Raw genomic sequence first — 21,415 nt, 5'->3', positions numbered from 1 at the left:
TTTACAATTGTTATACCTTCCTCTCGGATCGATCCCTTGATCATTATGTAGTGTCCTTCTTTGTCTCTTGTCTCTTTGTCTTTATTTTAAAGTCTATTTTGTCTGATATGCGAATTGCTACTCCAGCTTTCTTTTGATTTCCATTTGCATGGAATATCTTTTTCCATCCCCTCACTTTCAGTCTGTATGTGTCCCTAGGTCTGAAGTGGGTCTCTTGTAGACAGCATATATATGGGTCTTGTTTTTGTATCCATTCAGCCAGTCTATGTCTTTTGGTTGGAGCATTTAATCCATTTACATTTAAGGTAATTATCGATATGTATGTTCCTATTCCCATTTTCTTTAATATTTTGGGTTTATTATTGTAGGTGTTTTCCTTCTCTTGTGTTTCTTGCCTAGAGAAGTTCCTTTAGCATTTGTTGTAAAGCTGGTTTGGTGGTGCTGAACTCTCTCAGTTTTTGCTTGTCTGTAAAGGTTTTAATTTCTCCATCAAATCTGAATGAGATCCTTGCTGGGTAGAGTAACCTTGGTTGTAGGTTTTTCTCCTTCATCACTTTAAGTATATCCTGCCACTCCCTTCTGGCTTGCAGAGTTTCTGCTGAAAGATCAGCTGTTAACCTTATGGGGATTCCCTTGTGTGTTATTTGTTGTTTTTCCCTTGCTGCTTTTAATTTGTTTTCTTTATATTTAATTTTTGATAGTTTGATTAATATGTGTCTTGGCGTGTTTCTCCTTGGATTTATCCTGTATGGGACTCTCTGTGCTTCCAGGACTTGATTAACTATTTCCTTTCCCATATTAGGGAAGTTTTCAACTATAATCTCTTCAAATATTTTCTCAGTCCCTTTCTTTTTCTCTTCTTCTTCTGGGACTCCTATAATTCGAATGTTGGTGCGTTTAATGTTGTCCCAGAGGTCTCTGAGACTGTCCTCAGTTCTTTTCATTCTTTTTTCTTTATTCTGCTCTGCAGTAGTTATTTCCACTATTTTATCCTCCAGGTCACTTATCCGTTCTTCTGCCTCAGTTATTCTGCTGTTGATCCCGTCTAGAGTATTTTTAATTTCATTTATTGTGTTTTTCATCATTGCTTGGTTCCTCTTTAGTTCTTCTATGTCCTTGTTAAATGTTTCTTGCATTTTGTCTATTCTATTTCCAAGATTTTGGATCATCTTTACTATCATTATTCTGAATTCTTTTTCAGGTAGACTGCCTATTTCCTCTTCATTTGTTAGGTCTGGTGGGTTTTGACCCTGCTCCTTCACCTGCTGTGTGTTTTTTTGTCTTCTCATTTTGCTTATCTTACCGTGTTTAGGGTCTCCTTTTCACAGGCTGCAGGTTCGTAGTTCCCGTTGTTTTTGGTATCTGTCCCCAGTGGCTAAGGTTCGTTCAGTGGGTTGTGTAGGCTTCCTGGTGGAGGGAACTAGTGACTGTGTTCTGGTGGATGAGGTTGGATCTTGTCTTTCTGGTGGGCACGTCCATGTCTGGTGGTGTATTTTGGGGTGTCTGTGGCCTTATTATGATTTTAGGCAGCCTCTCTGCTAATGTATGGGGCTGTGTTCCTGTCTTGCTAGTTGTTTGGCATAGGGTGTCAGGCACTGTAGCTTGCTGGTCGTTGAATGAAGCTGGGTCTTGATGTTGAGATGGAGGTGTCTGAGAGATTTTCGCCGTTTAGTATTACGTGGAGCTGGAAGGTCTCTTGTGGATCAGTGTTCTGAAGTTGGCTCTCCCACCTCAGAGGCACAGCCCTGATGCCTGGCTGGAGCACCAAGAGCCCTTCATCCACATGGCTCAGAATAAAAGGGAGAAAAAAATAGAAAGAAAGAAAAAGAGAGGATAAAATAAAATAAAATAAAAGTATTATAATAAAAAATAAGAAAAAAAAATTAAGAATAAATTTATTAAGAAAAGAAATTTTTTAATTTTTAAAAATAAAAAATATGAAAAAACTTATTAAAATTTTTTTTAATTTCTACAAGTAGGAAATAAGGAAAAAATTACTAAGAAAACATTTATTAGGAAAAGAAAATTTTTTAAGTAAAAAAAAAAGAAAAAAAAAAAAAACCAACGGACCTAACCCTAGGACTAATGGTGAAAGCAAAGCTATAGAGACAAAATATCACCCAGAAGCATACACATATACACTCACAAAAAAAGGAAAAGGGGGAAAATTAATATCTCCTGCTCCCAACGTCCACCTCCTGAATTTGGGATGACTCATTGTGTATTCAGGTATTCAACAGATGCAGGCACATCAAGTTGTTTGTGGAGCTTTAATCCGCTGCTTCTGAGGCTGCTGGGAGAGATTTCCCTTTCTCTTCTTTGTTCATACAGCTCCCAGGGTTCAGCTTTGGATTTGGACCCGCCTCTGCATGTAGGTCGCCTGAGGGCGTCTGTTCTTCGCTCACACAGAACGGGGTTAAAGGAGCAGCTGCTTCGGGGGCTCTGGCTCACTCAGGCCGGGGGGAGGGAGGGGTACGGATGCGGGGCGAGCATGCAGCGGCAGAGGCCGGCATGACGTTGTAGCAGCCTGAGGCGCGCCGTGCGTTCTCCCGGGGAAGTTGTCCCTGGATCACGGGACCCTGGCAGTGGCGGGCTGCACCGGCTCCCGGGAGGGGCGGTGTGGAGAGTGACCTGTGCTCACACACAGGCTTCTTGGTGGCGGCAGCAGCAGCCTTAGCGTCTCCTGCCCGTCTCTGGGGTCCACGCTGATAGCTGCGGCTCGCGCCCGTCTCTGGAGTTCGTTTAGGCGGCGCTCTGAATCCCCTCTCCTTGCGCGCTGCAAAACAAAGAGGCAAGAAAAAGTCACTTGCCTCTTCGGCAGCTGCAGACTTTTTCCCGGACTCCCTCCTGGCTAGCACCGAAGCCGGAGCCTCAGCTCCCAGCCCCTGCCCGCCCTGGCGGGTGAGCAGACAAGCCTCTCGGGCTGGTGAGTGCTGCTCGGCGCCGAGCCTCCGTGCAGGAATCTCTCCGTTTTTCCCTCCGTACCCCTGTGGCTGCACTCTCTTCCGTGGCTCCGAAGCTTCCCCCCTCTGCCACCCGCAGTCTCTGCCCACGAAGGGGCTTCCTAGTGTGTGGAAACGTTTCCTCCTTCATAGCTCCCTCCCACTGGTGCAGGTCCCGTCCCTATTCTTTTGTCTCTGTTATTTCTTTTTTCTTTTGCCCTACCCAAGTACGTGGGGAGTTTCTTGCCTTTTTGGAGGTCTGACGTCTTCTGCCAACGTTCAGTGGGTGTTCTGTAGGAGCAGTTCCACGTGTAGATGTATTTCTACTGTATCTGTGGGAAGGAAGGTGATCTCTGCGTCTTACTCTCCGCCATCTTGCCTCGTCCCAAACTGATGTTTTAAAATAGATGTAGCATCTTCCGGCTTTCATTTTTCAGAACACAGAAACAAGTAAGAAATAAAGGAACTGTAACATCTTCAAAGGATATCAAATTAGTACATTCACATTTAGCTTTTGAATTTAGCTCTAAGGGCCCTTGGGCTTATTCTTTGGTTTCGATAAGAGCCAATGCTTGCTTTCTAGATGTTGCTATTGCTTTACTTTCATGACTCATAATTCTGCAGTAGCATGTGTAATGCTATTTGTGCACATACTTTGGTGATAGTACTACCTAACTAGTAAATGGGGATACTGTCACTAGGATACAGCAAACTACTACTAACTCCTCTCACCTGCAAAGGTTTCCTACAGGCTTCCCTTTCCCCTAAAAACTGGTGGATTGTTTACAGCTGCTGTAGGGGAGGAAAAAATAATTTTCCCTCTACCCTTCCGAGTTCTTGGATGAGACCGTCCCCCATGTAATAAAAGACAGATTAACAAAAGAAGAACAAACAGAACTTTATTAACATGTATACTTCATGAATACATGGGGGATACCAGGAAAACTGAGTAACTCCCCAAGATGTTGGGTGTGGGGTGAACCAGTTATGGGAGGTGACCAGGAAAAGCACAGTAAACAAGGGTAAGGTTTGTTATGCAGATTTAAGTAAGTACCTTTTCCATTGATAAGATTCTGTTGTGATTTAGTCTTTCTTCCTTCTTGGTACAGAAAGGGAGACACTTACAAGTGGAGATTTACTATATAAATGTAAATTTCCCTTACAAAAGAGCAACTTCTCTGTTTTCAGAGCATCTCCTGTGTCTGCTGTTTGTCAAAATAATTAGCTCAAAATAATTTATATGCCAAAGAGGCATATTTTGGGGTGGCATGTTCTGCTACACTTCACTACCTTAGTTCCTGTGGGAGAATTCAGAGTCTATTTAACTCTACATGTAGAATTTGACTAGTCTCTGAACTGAATACTCAACTTAAAATATGTTACAAAATGTTCAAATGAAAAGCCTGTATACACATACACAATCACTGTATGTATACCAGGTTTTTCAGTGACAAAAGAAAAAAATTAGTGATAGAACTGCACCCCATGAACAGAAATTCAGCTCTCAGACCTCTCCATTGCTCCTTATCGGGAAGTAACAGAGAGCAGGTTCTCTGGGTATATACACTTAGGAATAAGAAGGAATCATTGGCACAGATTCCTCTCTATGGCACACTTGTAAAGCTACTGTTGACTTAAAAAAACGCCCAGTGTGAGAGCTGTGAGTTAAGTTTTATTTGGAGCAAAGTGAGGACTGCAGCCCAGGACACAGCATCCCAGATAGCTCTGAGAAACTGATCCAAAGAAGCAGTGGGGAAGGTCAGTATATATGTGATTTGGGTGAAGGGGGAGTACATGCAATTGAGCGGATATTTTTTTGCAGAAGATTTCTGCTAGTCACGAAGAGCAGTCATCACCATGAATGATTTTAGTGTTTTTCTGGATATGAGGAGATACAAGAATTGGGCTCATAAAATCGGCTCCTAAAAACATCTAACTATCTGAAAACCTGTTCTGCCAGTTTTTCCCAGAGCACAGAGTGCCTCATTTCTGCTCTCCCCGCTGAACTCCTTTCATGGGGTGTTGAAAATCAGCATCTGCAGCAGCATCTGATTTAATCCTTGTAGAGGTAGATGGCAAGTGCCAATGGCGAGTGCGAATTTGTAGTTGACAGGGCTCCCTCATAGTCATAAATTCGACAATGCTTTGGGAGGTATTTCATGACCATTTCATCCCACAGTGCTAGGAAGGCTCATTCCTAGGTCTGGCGAAGATAGGCCACTCAGTGTGCTATTACTGGACTAGGTCTTATAAACAATTGCTAAAGGTAGTTCTGGACCACCTGTCTTACTAATCTGTTATGGTCCAAGAAAAATTCCCTCTTGTTGTATCTTTCCATATCCAGAGTTACACTATTACAATCATTGATCTCATATAAAACTATGTATTTTTGTTGGAGGCTCAGTCACACATTTGGTAATGCCAGAAACAACAATCTTGTAAAACAAGCAAAATACAAATAACATAGCTAGCAGTATTATTAAAGTCATAAGTAAGAATTAAGCCAAGAACTTCCATTAGGTGCAGCCCAGTATATCCTCAGGTGGTCTGACTTAGTCTGTTCTGTACCAGTCCTTATCTTTCAGGAAAATTATATTTTGACACGGTCCATAATGCTCCCAGCCCAGTTTCCTAGTGTTACTAGGCTGGTTATCCTTAGTATAATTTGATTGTTCCCAAGATAAAGGGGGGCGTTAAAACTTAAATGACTGCAGCCTGTTGTTAACACGTAAATCCATCCCATAATTGTGGGAGGTTTTATTCCTTGGCTGAAATATTGCTTGTTGCTCTGATTGAGCTTGAGTAACTTTAGAGGAAAATTCATTTTTTATGGCCAGGGTCAGAGCAGGTATTATTAATTGGCTAGGTGAGGGAATCCACTGAACAGGACTATAATTTCTTTCCTCTAGAATAAATTTCCTAAGGGCCATCCAATTAGAGCCTTGGAGGGGAGAAATCCACCAAGATAACCCAAAAGTACTAGACACAGGTAATTGGCCACAAACCCAACAATTGGATTGATTTTTTTTTTAACATCTTTATTGGAGTATAATTGCTTTACAATGGTGTGTTAGTTTCTGCTGTATAACAAAGTGAATCAGCTATACATATACATATATCCCCATATCTCCTCCCTCTTGTGTCTCCCTCCCACCTTCCCTATCCCACCCCTCTAGGTGGTCAAAAAGCACCAAGCTGATCTCCCTGAGCTATGTGGCTGCTTCCCACTAGCTATCTGTTTTACATTTGGTAGTGTATATATGTCCATGCCACTCTCTCACTTCATCCCAGCTTACCCTTCCCCCTCCCCATGTTCTCAAGTCCATTCTCTACGTCTGCGTCTTTATTCCTGTTCTGCCCCTAGGTTCTTCAGAACCTTTTTTTTTTTTTTTAGATTCCATATATATGTGTTAGCATACGGTATTTGTTTTTCTCTTTCTGACTTACTTCACTCTGTATGACAGACTCTAGGTCCATCCACCTCACTACAAATAACTCAGTTTCGTTTCTTTTTATGGCTGAGTAACATTCCATTGTATATATGTGCCACAACTTCTTTATCCATTCATCTGTCAATGGACACTTAGGTTGCTTCCATGTCCTGGCTATTATAAATAGAGCTGTAATGAACATTGTGGTACATGACTCTTTTTGAATTATGGTTTTCTCAGGGTATATACCCAGTAGTGTGGATTGATTTTTAAAATTAGCATAGGATCGTGCCCATGATAGGAAAACATTTGATTCATATACAAAGCTCTAAGAAGTCAAGAAAATATTATAAACAATCATACAAGTCAGGTCTAGGATCTTGGGCAACCTTTCTACTTCTGATGTCATCTTCTTCTTGTCCTAGTGTGAGTGTAATTTCTCCTCTGATAAGTGTCCTTCCATCTAGGTTGGAGATAGTCCTTTAGATTATGTCTCTTCCAGTATGCATAATCCCCTGGTTGCAAGTCACGGGGATTCTGATTTTCGTCCAAAGATAGATTACTGAGATAAGCTTCAGAAACAAACTTAGAGTGTCCTTTTAATAATTCAATTTAACTTTACATCAATATAACATAACAGCAAGGAACTATCTGGGAAGTTAGTAAATACAGACCTCCATTAACAAAACTGGGATTTAACATTCATTGAAACATCTTTTTCTCTCTAAAATTACCCTCATTTCTACCAAATATAACCAAATTAAGACTAATTTGTTTGCAAAATAAGTCTGGTCTGAATAAACTTGGCCTGATGATTTATATAACTATAATTGATCATATAGGCTTTTTGCTTGCTGAAACTGTTATAAGGAGTCTCAGACTGGACTTTTAAAAGAGCTCTCAGGGCTAGGAAAGTCACACCAAGGGCTTATCACAGATTTCACCTAACAAATCTAGGTGAATTCCTCCTTTTTCAAGGTCCCCAAAATACCTTGAGATTTCTATACCTACTAGTGAGGTAGCCTTCCTAATTTATCTGATAAAGCTGATGGGAACCTAAGAGTTTCCAATGTCTGGAGGGAACAGATAAAAAAGATAAATGTTTCAATTCTGCTTACAAAGGTATAATTTACCAATTACTGTAAGTCATAATTAGTTTGAGGGGAAGGTTTTCCTTACACCTGGAAAACGCAGATTTAAACCAGTAATTTGTCAGATAGAAGCCATAAAATTTATAACCATATTCACCAGTTCACTCAGTCCTATGTAACTAATCCTTTTCGTTAACAGCTTTGTGAAGCCATCAGGTTTTTCATTAGAATTCTTTAGTTTCTTACCCAGTTCAGCATTATGGTCTGAAAGTCAGAAACTTGTATTTATTCAAAAGTCCTTTCTATAAATCTTCTTGAAGAGGAAGCATTTTTGCAAAGGCATCAGAGTGAAACCGTGTCTATAATGACAAAAGACTTAAGGCATGTTTAAAATCTGCTTACAATTCAATGCAACTGACAAAGCAACTTGGTTAATGCTGTGACATACAACACTTTAAGATAATAACTAGAATTATGACTGATAACATTTTACCAGGATATGTCAGAATTTTAGGAACTCCATGTAATTTCTAGAATATCTATATTAATAACATTTACCTTACACTAAAACTTAAGAAGATTTATTACTCATTTGACAATACTTCCCATGTAACTTAACGTACCAAATGAACCTAGTTTATAATCTCTCTTTGGGATGTTTCAGGGGCACTGTGAAGCATCCTAAAGTTGGCTAGAGGTCAAAAGGACTTCATTAGAATTTGATTTAGGAAGTTTTGTCAAAAAAGGATTTAGAACACTCAGTCAGGTAGGATCACAGGTCACTGTGAAACAATAGTTATTCACTTAGCCAAAGTAACAATAAAAGATTTCAAAGGCAAATACAGAACAGATCACTTAAAAGGTAAAAAAACTTGAAATCTGTTATCAAAGGCAGTTCAACATTTTAAGAAATCTTGTCCTCTTAAAAGAGAGAGAAGCCAAATTCGAGTTTTGAATTCAAGTTTTGAGCTTACTTTTAAAATTAATTTACTCAATTAAATTTATTTTAAACTTAGTCAATCCTGACCATGCACAAAACTCTTTTCTCAGGGTCCTCTTTCCACAAACCCTTTGTCACTTTCTATATCCAGCATTTTATTTTCCCATTCAGAAACAGCCACCTGTAAGTCAGACCTACTTCCTTTTCCCTTAATAAAATGTAATTCCATTCTTCATGCCTTCTTTACTGAAAACACACATCTTACTTTCCTTAAGCAACTATGAACTGTCTTTTATGTTAGCATTCTGTAGATTGGTGAACATAAATACCAGTGATATTTTCTAAAAACATTTGCTTTCTTTAGAGAAAGTGGCACCAAACATATTCATTAATAGTCCTAAATACCTTTTGTTTCTCTGTGAAAGTAAGCCAATGTTCAGTAATTAATGTTTCAGTATCTTATTTTATTTGGGAATGACCTAGCTATTCAATAAGCTTCCATCACTTAATTTAGCACAACTATAGAACTGCAAGTTACCAGAATCTGGAGACACTATTTTAGATAGACATTCCTAAAGCAAAATTATTCTTAATAGAGTTTATCTGAAAGCTCTTATCTCATTTACGTTTTCTTTCCTTAACAAGTTTCTTCACATCAAGTTACTTTCCTTGCTGACAAATTTGTAACAGATATAACAAGATTTTATTTAGTTTATATTACACCTAGGCATAATAAAAGTATTATACTTAATGCTGATGACTCTAGAAACATGTCTATATTAATTAGATCAACAAACTTAAACATTAATACCAAATATTAATTTAATACTGAATATTTCCCAGTTCATGTGAACCTGAAATTTATTTAGCTTAATTTCTCTTGTATTTAGAATTGTTTGATTTGTAAGCGCTTACTTTTCTTTAAGCCAATTAAATAGAGCTCATTTACAAATTAACCACAGCAATATTATCCAAAGACAAAGACACATACTGAGACATACATATATCCAGACAGACACAAGAGATCTAGCTGCATTTTCTATCTTAGTCATGAATCAGGTATCATAATATAAAACTCACTAGTTTATAAATAACAGTTGGAATAAGAAACAATTTTAAAAGGCTTCTTCCAGTTTTTTTTTTCTTCTCAATCTCAGGAATTAGAGATGGTCTAGATAAGACAAGTGTTCCTGAGACCTCTGGTCTCAAGGCACAGGGAGAGAAAATCAGGTTCTCCTAGTAGGACTTATTCCCTTAGGGTCAGAATTCTGAAGAGAATTTTTTTTTTCCTTCAAGCTAGCTTTCTCTACTGGTTGGGAATTAAATGGGGGTCGGTTAAACTTCGACTGGCATTGTGTACTTAACTGGTGCAATTGAAGGTTCATAATTTTCGTAGATACCCCCTTTTCTTTCTTTTTAATGGTTTTGAAAAGTTGGTCTGACATAGTTTCAAGTAATTAATTATTGGTTTCCTGCAAAGAAGTTACTCTATCATTTCCTCTTTTAGAAGCTTCTAGATACCAATCAAAGTAAGCATTCCATTCAGTCTGTTTGATCTTACGTCCGGCTTTTTTTTTTTTTCCTAACTGTGTGTGCAAAAATATTAATTTTGGAATATCAAAAGAACCCCAATCTGGTCTTTTTAGGTTGAGATCTCCTTTAGTATAAGTTCCCCAATTAAGTAGGTACTTGCAAGTATGAGTTTTTGTACATACATAAACCTGGCTGGAGTGTTAGTCAGAGGCTGGCTTTCTGACGCCCCTTGTTTCTGTGTTTGAGAGGCTCCGTTTCCTATCTTAAAGTTGAATTTTTCAGGGATAAAGTTTACTAATGAAGTTGTGTGGTGGGCTTAACTCCTCTAGGCATCACCCCAGAGTCGTTTCAGCCCTCTTACTTGTCTCAGTTTCTCCCTTTGGTGGTCTAAGACCACCGCGGGTGCTCGGATCGCTGAGTGGCTAATTCTTATCTGCAACCTCTGGACGAGCAAGTGTTTAATTAATGAATGGGTTTCCCTATGGGACCACTGCACGGTATGAGGACTCTGCCTCCACCATTCCTGTAAATTTCTCAGTCACCTGAGAAAGCTGTAACCGGCCGGGAGGAGTCTTGTCCCTTTTCTTTGGAGCAAAGCTCTCATGTAATATCTTCATTTCTATCCTGACAAATTCTATTAAGGCAGCTGAACTGAGGAAAAGCATCAGATCAGCCTCTTACCTAACCACTCAGCGCAGACCACTCAGTCTCCTACAACTGGGCAAACCCTGATATCTTTCAACCAGTCCCCCCCAGTATCTTTCACCTGGGCGTGTATTCCCTGGTATCTTTCAACCAAGCCCCACCCAGTATCTTTCCACTGGGTATTTCCCTCGTATCTTTCAACCAGGGGCCCCCCCAATATCTTTCAACTGGGAGGAGGCAGGTACCTGCTATACCGCCAAATAAAACTCAGGATCATCAACAAATACAGGAGATCTGAGAACCAGGAGAGACTTACCCAAATTCGTCTGGACTCTCCAAGGAGGCAGATGGGCACAAGTGGCCTCTGCTGGTACCAAGGCTCCAGTTCCTCGTAGAGTTCAGGTGAAGGCGAGATGTCAACTCTGGGTCCCTTCGTGGTCGCCATAATAACTGTCAACATAAAAAAAATGCACAACATGAGAGTTGCAAGTTAAGGTTTATTTGGGGCAAAATGAGGACTGCAGCCTGGGAGATGGCATCCCAGATAGCTCTGAGAAACTGCTCCAAAGAGGCAGTGGGGAAGGTCAGTATATATGTGATTTTGGTGAAGGGGGAGTACCTGCAATCGAGCGCATATTTTTTTGCAGAAGGTTTCTGCTAGTCACAAAGAGCAGTCATCACCATGAAGGATTTTAGTGTTTTTCTGGATATGAGGAGATACAAGAATTGGGCTCATAAAATTGGCTCCTAAAAATATCTAACTATCTGAAAACCTGTTCAGCCAGTTTTTCCCAGAGCACAGAGTGCCTCATTTCTGCTCTCCCCGCTGAACTCCTTTCAGGGGTTGTTGAAAATCAGCATCTGCAGCAGCACCTGACTTAATCCTTGTAGAGGTAGATGGCAAGTGCCAATGGCGAGTGCCAATTTGTAGTTGACACTACAATTGCACATTTATTTAATTTGTTATTATTAATATAGGAAGGCAAAATATAGGACCACGTAGTTCTGTAAAGACAGAAGTCAGCACTTTGGATTGCCATCAGAAGCAAGTATGTGAACTGAGTTCATTATAGTTCACAGTTGTTAGATGCTCCCATGGTCAATGCCTAAAAGCAATCAAGCTGCTGTGTCTGGTGTTATTGGAAACTTTTAGACACTTTTCAGGAATATGCTTAAGAATAATGCCTAGTGATAGAGGGAAAGAACAACCCAGAGAATATTTCCATATTAACATATGTGGAAAGGAGTGCTCCTAGTCAGAAGCGTCATCTCATGTGCTTCATTCATTCATTAACTTATTCAATAAACACATACTGAGCTAGATACTGTTCTAGGTTGTGTGAATACAGCAGTGAATAAAGAACACAAAAATCCCTGCCCTCATGGAGCTTACATTCTAGTGAGGGAAGATGGACCATAAACAAAATAAGTAAGTAAAATAAATAGTATAAGTGATAAGTGCTATGGAGAAAAAAAATATGAAGGGGGATAAGAAGTTGTGTTTATGGAGGTTGTAATATTAAATAGGATGGTCAGGAAATGCCTTGATGAGAAGCGACATTTGAGCAAAGGCATGAAGGGGATGAGGGCATCAGCTATGGAGAAAGCTGGTGGAAAAGTGTCATAGGGAGAGAAAACCAAATACAAAGGCCTTGAGGTTGGGAGACTGGCTGGAGTCTTAGTGAACAGGAGGCCAGAGTATTAAAGGTTGGGGGCGGGGAGGTGGGAAAATTGTGCATGGCTAGGAAGGAGCTATCATGAAATTTTTGGCTTTTTATGTGACTAAGATGGGAAGCCATTTGCAGGGTTATGAACAGAGGAGTGAAGTGGTGATTTGACTTATTTTATTTTTTATTTTTTATTTTTTTGGCTGCGTCGGGTCTTAGTTGCGGCACGCAGGATCTTTCATTGAGGCATGAGGGATCTTTTATTCATTGCAGTGTGTGGGCTTTTCGTTGCAGCACTCGGGCTTCTTTCTAGTTGTGATGTGCGGGTCTTCTCTCTCTAGTTGTGGCGTGTGGGCTCCAGGGCGCCGGGCTCTGTAGTTTGCGGCTCGCAGGCTCTCTTGTTGAGGCGAGTGATCTCAGTAGTTGTGGTACGCGGGCTTAGTTGCCCCACAGCATGTGGGATCTTAGTTCCTGGACCAGGGATTGAACCCGCGTCCCCTGCATTGGAAGGCAGATTCTTAACCACTGGACCACCGGGGAAGACCCTGACTTATGTTTTAAATATGAATCACTCTGGTTGCTGTTTTGAGAAAAGACAGTAGAGGGCAAGAGTGGAAGCAGGAAATAGGGAGACCCGTTATGCAGGTGATAGATGATGGTTGTTTGGAACAGTATAGTGTAAAGGTGTAAAGTGGTTGGATTTGGAGTATATACTGAAGGAGCAAAATTGGACGTGGAGTGTGAGAGAAATGGAAATATCAAGATCGTCAAATGTTCTACATAGTTCTTAAGTTATTCCTCACTTTAAGTGTTAGAAACATTTCTAAAAAGTTGCATATATAACTGATTCACATTTGAAGTCTATCAGAGCAATTTATTATTTACAATAAACACATAATGAATCTATAAGAAAAAGACTTTTAAAATAATTTATTGATTCCCTAATTTCTGTTTTTGGTGTCATTGTTTATATATATTATTGATTTTTCATACATAAAATGTAAGATCCATTTATTTATTTTTCTAGTTTTATTGAAGTATGATTGACAAATAAAAATTGTATATATTTATGTTGTACAATGTGATTTTTTAAAAGATGTGCAACATGGTGATTTAATATACATATACATTGTGAAACAATTACCAAAATGACATTAATTAACACATCCATCACCTCACTTAAGATCTACTGTCTTAGCAAATTTCTGGTAATACAGTATAGTACTATTAACTATAATCATCATACTGTACATTAAATCTCCAGAAATTATTCATCTTATAACTGGAAGTTTGTACCCTTTGACCAACATCTACCCATATCCCCCAATCCCTAGCCTTTGGCAACCACTGTTCTACTCTCTTGTTCTATGAGTTCAACTTTTTTAGATTCTACATGTAAGTGTCATCATACAGTATTTGTCTTTCTGTGTCTGGCTTATTCACTTAGCATAACGTCCTCCAGGTCCATCCATGTTGTCATAAGTGGCAGAATTTCCTTCTTTTTTATGAATAATATTCCATTGTATATATATATATCATTTTTTTAATCCATTCATCTGTTGACAGATACTTAGGATGTTTCCATATCTTGGCTACTGTGAATAATACTTCAGTGAACATGGGTGTGTAGATATCTTTTGGAGATAGTGATTTCATTTCCTTTGGATATATACCCAGAAGGGGGGGGGGTTGCTGGATCATATGGTAGTTCTATTTTTAAATTTTTGAGGAACTTCCTTATTGTTTTCATAATAGCTGTACCAATGTAAGATACTCTTCATTTCTTTAATACCTTTTGAAAATAAGGACTATCTTTCTTGAGTGGAGTTATAGAAGTCTATTCTCAATGGCAGAGCAACAATTCAAGTATGTTTTATATAAGATGGCACAGAAAGAGGCTAGCTGGCTGCTAAGGCTATATCTTACAGGATGTCTATACATGGTAGAGGGGTGGAGAGTCTTAGTGCATACAGAGTCTTCTTATCAGGGACTTGAGAGGCAATGTTCACAATGAAAAATATGCTAGACAAAAGTCTCCTTTGGGGGACTTCCCTGGTGGCACAGTGGTTAAGAATCCGCCTGCCAATGCCGGGGACACGGGTTCAAGCCCTGGTCCGGGAAGATCTCACATGCCAAGGAGCAACTAAGCCCGTGTGCTGCAACTACTGAAGCCCACGCGCCTAGAGCTGGTGCTCCACAACAAGAGAACCCCGTGCACCACAACGAAGAGCAGCTCCTGCTCGCTGCAATTAGAGAAAGCCGGTGTGCAGCAGCCAAATAAGTAAGTAAATAAATAAATTTATACATATTAAAAAAAGTCTCCTTTCTTATAAAGGAAGCATGAAGGACTGAATTATCTTAATGGGCTAGTGTAATCCAATTACAATAATTAGACGCATCCATTGCTTCTATAGGGATGGAGCTGTCAAGAAGAAAGGAATCCTCCTTCAATCCTCTCAATTGCATGGCACTGGGGAAATGGACAAATTGCTATACTCCAAGTACCTTACTTTAATATATCTCCTTATCAGTCATCAAGACTTTTCTTCCATTTCAAATTTCCTCATGAAAGAAAAGTTTAAATGGCCTTGATTATAGTTCATTGTTATATTTTAAATTGACAACTTGTTTTATTTATTTATTTTTTTAATTTTTGGCTGCATTGGGTCTTCGTTGCAGTGTGCAGGCCTCTCATTGTGTGGCTTCTCTTGTTGCGGAGCAGGGACTCTAGGCACGCGGACCTCAGTAGTTGTGGCATGCGGGCTCAGTAGTTGTGGCACACGGACCTAGTTGCTCTGCAGCATGTGGGATCTTCCTGGACCAGGGCTCGAACCCATGTCCCCTGCCTTGGCAGGTGACTCTTAACCACTGAGCCACCAGGGAAGTCCCGACACCTTCTTTTAAAGGGGGTGCTTCTGACTTAGGGAACTTCTAGTCCAATGTCAACATGCTCAGAAGTCATTTCTTACATGGGCATTTTCCTGAGACTGTTTGCCCAGGTGATTAATCTTATCCATTTGGTTTCAATTATTTTAATTTTTCCATCAGACCACAACATTCCTGACCTCATTTAAAAATGTTGGGGGTATATTGTATTTGGAGCCTATAGTTCTTTTGACTGAGTACAGTTCCCATGGAGACATTTATTTTTTTTTAATGTATATAATGCATTTCAAACCACTAAAGGATTAAGACTTTCACATTCTTAATTTTAGCTAAATACATCCTGAGTTTCTGCCAGGTCTTACCCACACTAAGGTATATTCAAAAGCTGTTCCTCTGGGATTAGTCACGTCTCACTGACTTCACTTACTGATTAACAGGCTGAGTAAAGGTCAGTTGCTTTCGAGCAGGCCAATGAAGTATTTCCATGCATTTAACCAATTTCTCAAATTGTAATATGAAACCTGCCGAAGAAAGATTATACATGGGAACCGAGACAGATTTCTTTAGTTTCAATTCACTACATTAAATCCTGTCTTGCCTCAATTTAGTTAGCTTTTTAGTGCTGAAAGGATAACCAAAATGTTAGAAGTTTTGAAGTTAAAAATACAACCACTTTATATTCCTCTAAAATAAAGAACACAAAACAAAATGGCCATTTGAGGACATCAATAGAAGTACTTTCCCATATTTCTTTATTAACATTTCTAAGATTACAGCTTATATATACCACTTATATTTTGTGAGACTATTTTAGATTTCCAAATGCTCTCATATTTTTATCTTTTCTGTACTATAACCACCAGCTATACTTTGTAGTACTTGAAAAATTATACTATTGTTGTGGATTTTAAAAATTGGGTAGTTTTTAATATATAGATTCCTCTGATAATATGTTCCTAAAGGTGTAGAATGACTTAAACTTGTTTTGAAGTTCAGCAACTGAACATTACCTAAGTACTATGGCTGATCCATTATATTTTAATGTGCAAGCCTTTTAATGATGAATTTCCAAACCACTCTATGGGAGTTACCATGGACACTAAGAGGCACTCCACTGCCAAATCAGATAGATAGAAAAACGGTTCTTTGAATATATTTCAGGTATCTGCAGCCTTCCAGAACTGGGTCTGTCACAAATAAATGGGACTTAGCCTTAATTTATCAGAGATTTTCTGACAGCATTTCAGCTACACATATTTGTTTCATTCTCTTCTGCATTCTGCCTCAGTTCGTATTTTATCTTTGTGAGAGGCGTTACAGTAAAACGCATGATAATTTCCTAAATGTTAGTTAGCTGAGACAATAAGGCCTGTTTTCAGCATTGGACTGGCAGATAAGGAAAGGAGAGATTTGTTTAGTGTGTCTCCTCCACAGGGAGATCTATTGAATCTTGGAGAGAAAGACTTATTTCTGCCTATACCCTTTCATTTGGTAAGTGTAATCCTGCATGCGTTCTTCTTCTTGTAATTTTGTGGTTGTTGCTATATATACTCCAAAATCATGAATTTAAAATCTATTCATGTTCTTCACAGGATCTTCTTTGATAGGGATTCATTATGTAACCCAGTTGATAGACTTATGAAGCCTATTCTTCCCTGAAGAAGTTTGATATATTGAGGGAATATCATTGTGTTATTATTTTTACCATAACATGTATTTTGCTTTCTAAAAATCTCTTTTAGTTAAATGTAATGGAATAAGTTAGGACAAAATAAGGTTGGCTCTCTACTTGTTATACAATAGTTAGATATTTTCATATATTATCAAATATTTCTCAAATATTTTAATAAATTTATATTCATGTATTACAATTTTGCTTCTATAGTAGTGTTCTAAAACTGATCTATGATGTTGAGCTAATCAAAGTACCGACAAAAATTTATGTCTTTTCCTCAGTCTAGTCATTTAATTATTTTTATCTTTAGACAAACTAAAATTTTTATTACTATTAGGCCTACACAAATTTAAATCCCATCTCTATGAACTACTCTATGTCTCTTTTAGAGATTAAGACCTTAAACATACATAATTCAGCAAAGTGTTATGTAGCATTATTCTTTGCCTTACCATATCAATTATCTTTATTTAGGCCACTTGTTCAGAATTTCACCTATATTGGCAAGACTATTGCTTGTTTTCATTTCTTCGGCATTACTGTACCAACAGATATGTTAAGGAAGATAGGCAGACAGCTGGTGAACAGACTCATTCCCTGCCTCGGGGCTTACAAAGCAATTCACCAAATTTATCTTTCCCTAGTTCGTTTCACATCATCACTGTTTCCAAATTGCCTGCTTTTGCCCTCTAAGGATTTGAGGATGTCTAATATATAAAAGCAGCTGAAAGTAAACTTGTACTTCATCAGTTTTGATGTTAGTTGACAGGGTTTTCTTTTACAAAATTCTGTACTATGCTTCCTTGTTTTTGATTGACTCATCTTCCTTTTAGTTTTAATTATATCATACAACTCTAATTTCAAAGATTATTATTATGAAGGTTGTAAACAATATATTTCCTAATACTCTGAATTATACATTTTCAGCATTAATCTCAATACAACATTAGAATTTTTTAAATGGCCTTTTAATTAATCTTTTTGGTTTGTGTGAAATTAGAATCACAGTTACAGAAATAGAGAGAATGTTGAAATCATTACCAAGTGTTGAGGCAACTGGCAATCTCATGCAAAGGAGGAGAAAAGCCAGGGTCAGTGGTATCGAGCCACAACTGTAAATTATATTAGAGTAGGGAGATAAGGTGGTGCTCTAGAGCCAAGAGCAACAAAGCTTCATGATAATAATGACAGCCACTATTTGTGGACCCTCACTATGTTCCAGGTATTATACTCATTATATAGTTATCCCTTTTAGCACTAACAACAGTGGGGTAGGTATGTGCCAGAGTCCCCATTTTGTGGATTCACTGTTCAGTCAACAAATATTAACTGAGTAATAAAGATGTGCCAGGTTCTAGTGAACGAGACTTTTGTCCTCATGGAGCTTATGATCTAGTGGTGATGAACCACTTACTGAGTCTTAGGTTGTATAACTAGCTTAAGATCAGTCTGTGTGGATCCACATCCACATATTGCATTTACCTTCTATCAATAGTTTATATTATGGTGGCTATGAGGTAGTAATCAGAAACCAGGTGGTAGTAACAGGAAACTTTGTGCCAGAGATCAAAGCCAGTTGGACAGTGGATAAGCAGGTAAGTTTCCAGAACATTGCTGTTGAAAGTCAGAGCAAAAGACTGTTCTGTGTACTAAGGAATGGTTTTTTGTATACTGAATATTTGATCATATTATTTCCTGTATTAGAACCCTTCGATGGTTCCACGTTGCCTTTGGGGTAAAAGCCAAACTTTTAATAATAATCTATGTGGCTCAGAGAGGTTGGACACTGTATACCATTTCAGTCCATTTTGTATCTCCTGGCACTTCTGCTCTAGCCATTCTGAACTACCTTCATTTCCTTGAATGGGCGTGCTGTCTCTTGCCCCCTGCCATTTGCACAAGCTCTTCCCTCCCTTGCCTTGCTAACTCCTGCTAATCATTGAGTTCTCAGCTTAGATAGTATCTCTTCCAGAAAGCTTTCCCTGACTCCCAAGTCCAATTAGGTACCTTTTCTCTATGTTCCCTTAGCACCTTATATTCCTCCACCACAGCACTTACCACTCTATAACTGTTGCAGGAAGGGGGACCCCTTCCAGGGCCCAAGAGTGGGCTTTTGTCTAACACTCGGAAATGAATTGCCTGAGGAGACACATGTGCTGACAAAGCAAGAGACTTTATTCAGAAGGGGCACCCGGGTGGAGAGCAGGAGGGTAAGGGAACCCAGGAGGACTGCTCTGCCATGTGGCTCACAGTCTTGGGTTTTATGGTGATGGGATTAGTTTCTGGGTTGTCTCTGGCCAATCACTCTGACTCAGGGTCCTTCCTGGTGGCGTGCACATCACTCAGCCAAGATGGATTCCAGCGAGAAGGATTCTGGGAGGTCAGTAGGACATATGGACTGGTGTCTTCTCTGTCCTTTTTACCTTTCCCGAATTCTTCTGGTTGGTGTTGGTTGTTAGTTCCACATTCCTTACCAGGACCTCCTGTTGCAAGGTAACTCATGCAAATGGTTACTGTGGTGCCTGGCCAGGGTGGGTGGTTTCAGTCAGTGGTTCCCCTAACAAATCCCCCCTGAGAGACTTCATACTCAAGATACTTCTTGGGAATGGGGGTGGAGGTCTCTTTCTTCTGTAACTACTTCCTGCTAAGAGTGGGCATAGTCCTGCCTAGTAGAGTAGAAGTCTCTTTCCACCTGATCTAAATTGAGGTATTCTGTTCCCAAAACTGGCTTTCACCCTCATAGTAACAACAATTTAGCCTGAAAATGTTGGACTCTGTCAGAGATGAACCTTGTAAGCAGTTGAAACAGACAAAGGCCAAACAGGAGGCTAACAGGATGGTCATCACTGGGCCCAGAAAAGGAGGGCAAAATTTGGGGTGAGGGCTGCAGGGTCTGTGACTTTTTTCTGATTGGTTGGTAGTGAGGTAATAGGGAGGTGCTCCAGGAATCTTGCCCTCAGCCTGAAGTTACAATCCTCCACCTGGGTGGGGGCCTTAGTTCCTGCAAAAGAACTCAAAGATACTGTTATGCATACTCTTTGAGGAGGAACCAGCACCCTGCCTCAAGGCTGTACCCCCACTTGACTGCGACTCCCCCGTTTCTGCATCCCCTCCCTTCGCTGATTAGCAACTATTTTAATCTGACCTTTGGAACTCAAGGAAGGTCAAGGAGGCTGAATGAAGTCTATATCCTACAAACAAGAAACAGGGGACACAGAAAGTATTTGAACTTCAGAGCCCCACAGAGTCCTGTTCAGTTTCAATTCAGGGAACTGGGCGATGACAGCTCTGGCCACTTCCTGTTAAAATGGGGCATGGTCCTGCCTCAAACTGGAAAATAGACACTGAATTGGAAATATTTCCGAGTTCCAAGTCCTGGATCTGAGTCTTGTATGATTAAAACCTCAATCCCTTGGTCTGCCATTTTGGTGTAACAGACCCAATTAGAAGTAGTTGGAGGAGTGACAACTGGAATTTTAATAGGCAAAATAAACCTCATTTCTTTTCAGGAGAATAAGCCTGAAACCCAGTCTGGACCTGGCACTGTGGGGAGACTTTTACCCAGTTGTCTAGTTTTATCTAAGTAGGTTTTAACTTTTAATGTGGTATTAACACATAGATAACAGGTGCTATTGGTTATCATACATGTCTCTTCTTTTTGTTAATGTACAATCTAAACCAATTTCATCGTCTAAAAATGTAATAGTTACAAGAGGAGACATTTAAAAAAGTAAGGTTGCAGTTACCAGCTGCCAGCTGACATTGTTTTGAGAATGGCTTGTGGCATCCAAGTCTGACAGAGCTCAGAAAACTCAAGTTGTTAGCAATACAAGGTCTTGTCCAAAATCTCACCCATAGTGTCACCTAGTTATTTCCTTGGATGTCTGAACCATAGCTACTCCATTTTGACTTTCAATTGCATATCTCTCCTTAATGGCCAAAGCAGATATCACCAATAATGATTTTAGTGCTTTTCTGGATATAAGAAGATGCAAGAATTTGGGCACATAAAATCTTGTGAAAATATTTAACTATCTAAAGGCCTGTTCTGCCAGTTTTTCTCAGAGCACAGAGTACCTCATTCCTGATCTCCACCCTGAACTCCTTTCAGGAGGTGCTGAAGGTCAGTGGCCACAATGGCCATTGACTTAATCTTTGCAGAGGCAGATGGCAAGTGCCAATTTTCAGTTGTCAGGGTCCATTCAGGGTCTTAAATTCAACCACGGTTTGGGAGGCATTTCATGACCATTTCATCCCATGGTGCTAGGAATGTTCATTCCCAGGTCTGGAAAGGATTCTGCTGATAGGTCACTCAATGTGCTATTATTGGACTAGGCCTTTTTAACATGCCAAAAGTCTCTGGACCACCTGTCTTACTAGTCTCTTATGGTCGAGGAAAATTGTCCCTCTTGTTGCTTCTTCCCAAATCTAGAGTTACACTATTACAATCATTGATCTCATATGGAACTATATATCATCATTTTATCAGAGGCTCAGTCACACATTTGGTAATGCAAGAAACAACAATTTTTTAAAACAGGAAATATAAACATGTAATATAGCTAGCGGTATTAGTAAGGTCATGAGTAAGAATTTAAGTCAAGA

The 21,415-nt window shown here is 39.4% G+C and overlaps 1 protein-coding gene across 6 annotated transcripts in view; it reads right to left on the bottom strand.

Annotated features, from left to right (window-relative positions):
• Positions 1 to 21,415, bottom strand: part of LOC309652093 (uncharacterized protein) — a gene marked incomplete at its 5' end in the record, with an annotated part of 64,568 nt that overhangs the window by 23,007 nt on the left and 20,146 nt on the right. For 2 of the 6 annotated variants that reach the window (XM_082445622.1, XM_082445621.1), the window contains 2 exons: positions 7,711 to 7,823; positions 10,899 to 11,032. In XM_082445622.1, the coding sequence (XP_082301748.1) occupies positions 7,754 to 7,823; positions 10,899 to 11,032 (204 nt within the window). In that variant the 3' untranslated portion in view covers positions 7,711 to 7,753. Of the gene's footprint in view, positions 1 to 7,710; positions 11,033 to 21,415 lie in introns of all 6 variants that reach the window. The other 4 variants (XR_014258563.1, XR_014258565.1, XM_082445620.1 and 1 more) reach the window with 2 other exon arrangements.

Source organism: Balaenoptera physalus (assembly GCF_965194825.1).
Source record: "Balaenoptera physalus genome assembly, chromosome: X".
NCBI classification, from domain to species: Eukaryota; Metazoa; Chordata; class Mammalia; order Artiodactyla; family Balaenopteridae; genus Balaenoptera; species Balaenoptera physalus.
Note: the sequence above shows the minus strand (reverse complement) of the source record. Positions and strands in the feature narration are given on the sequence as shown.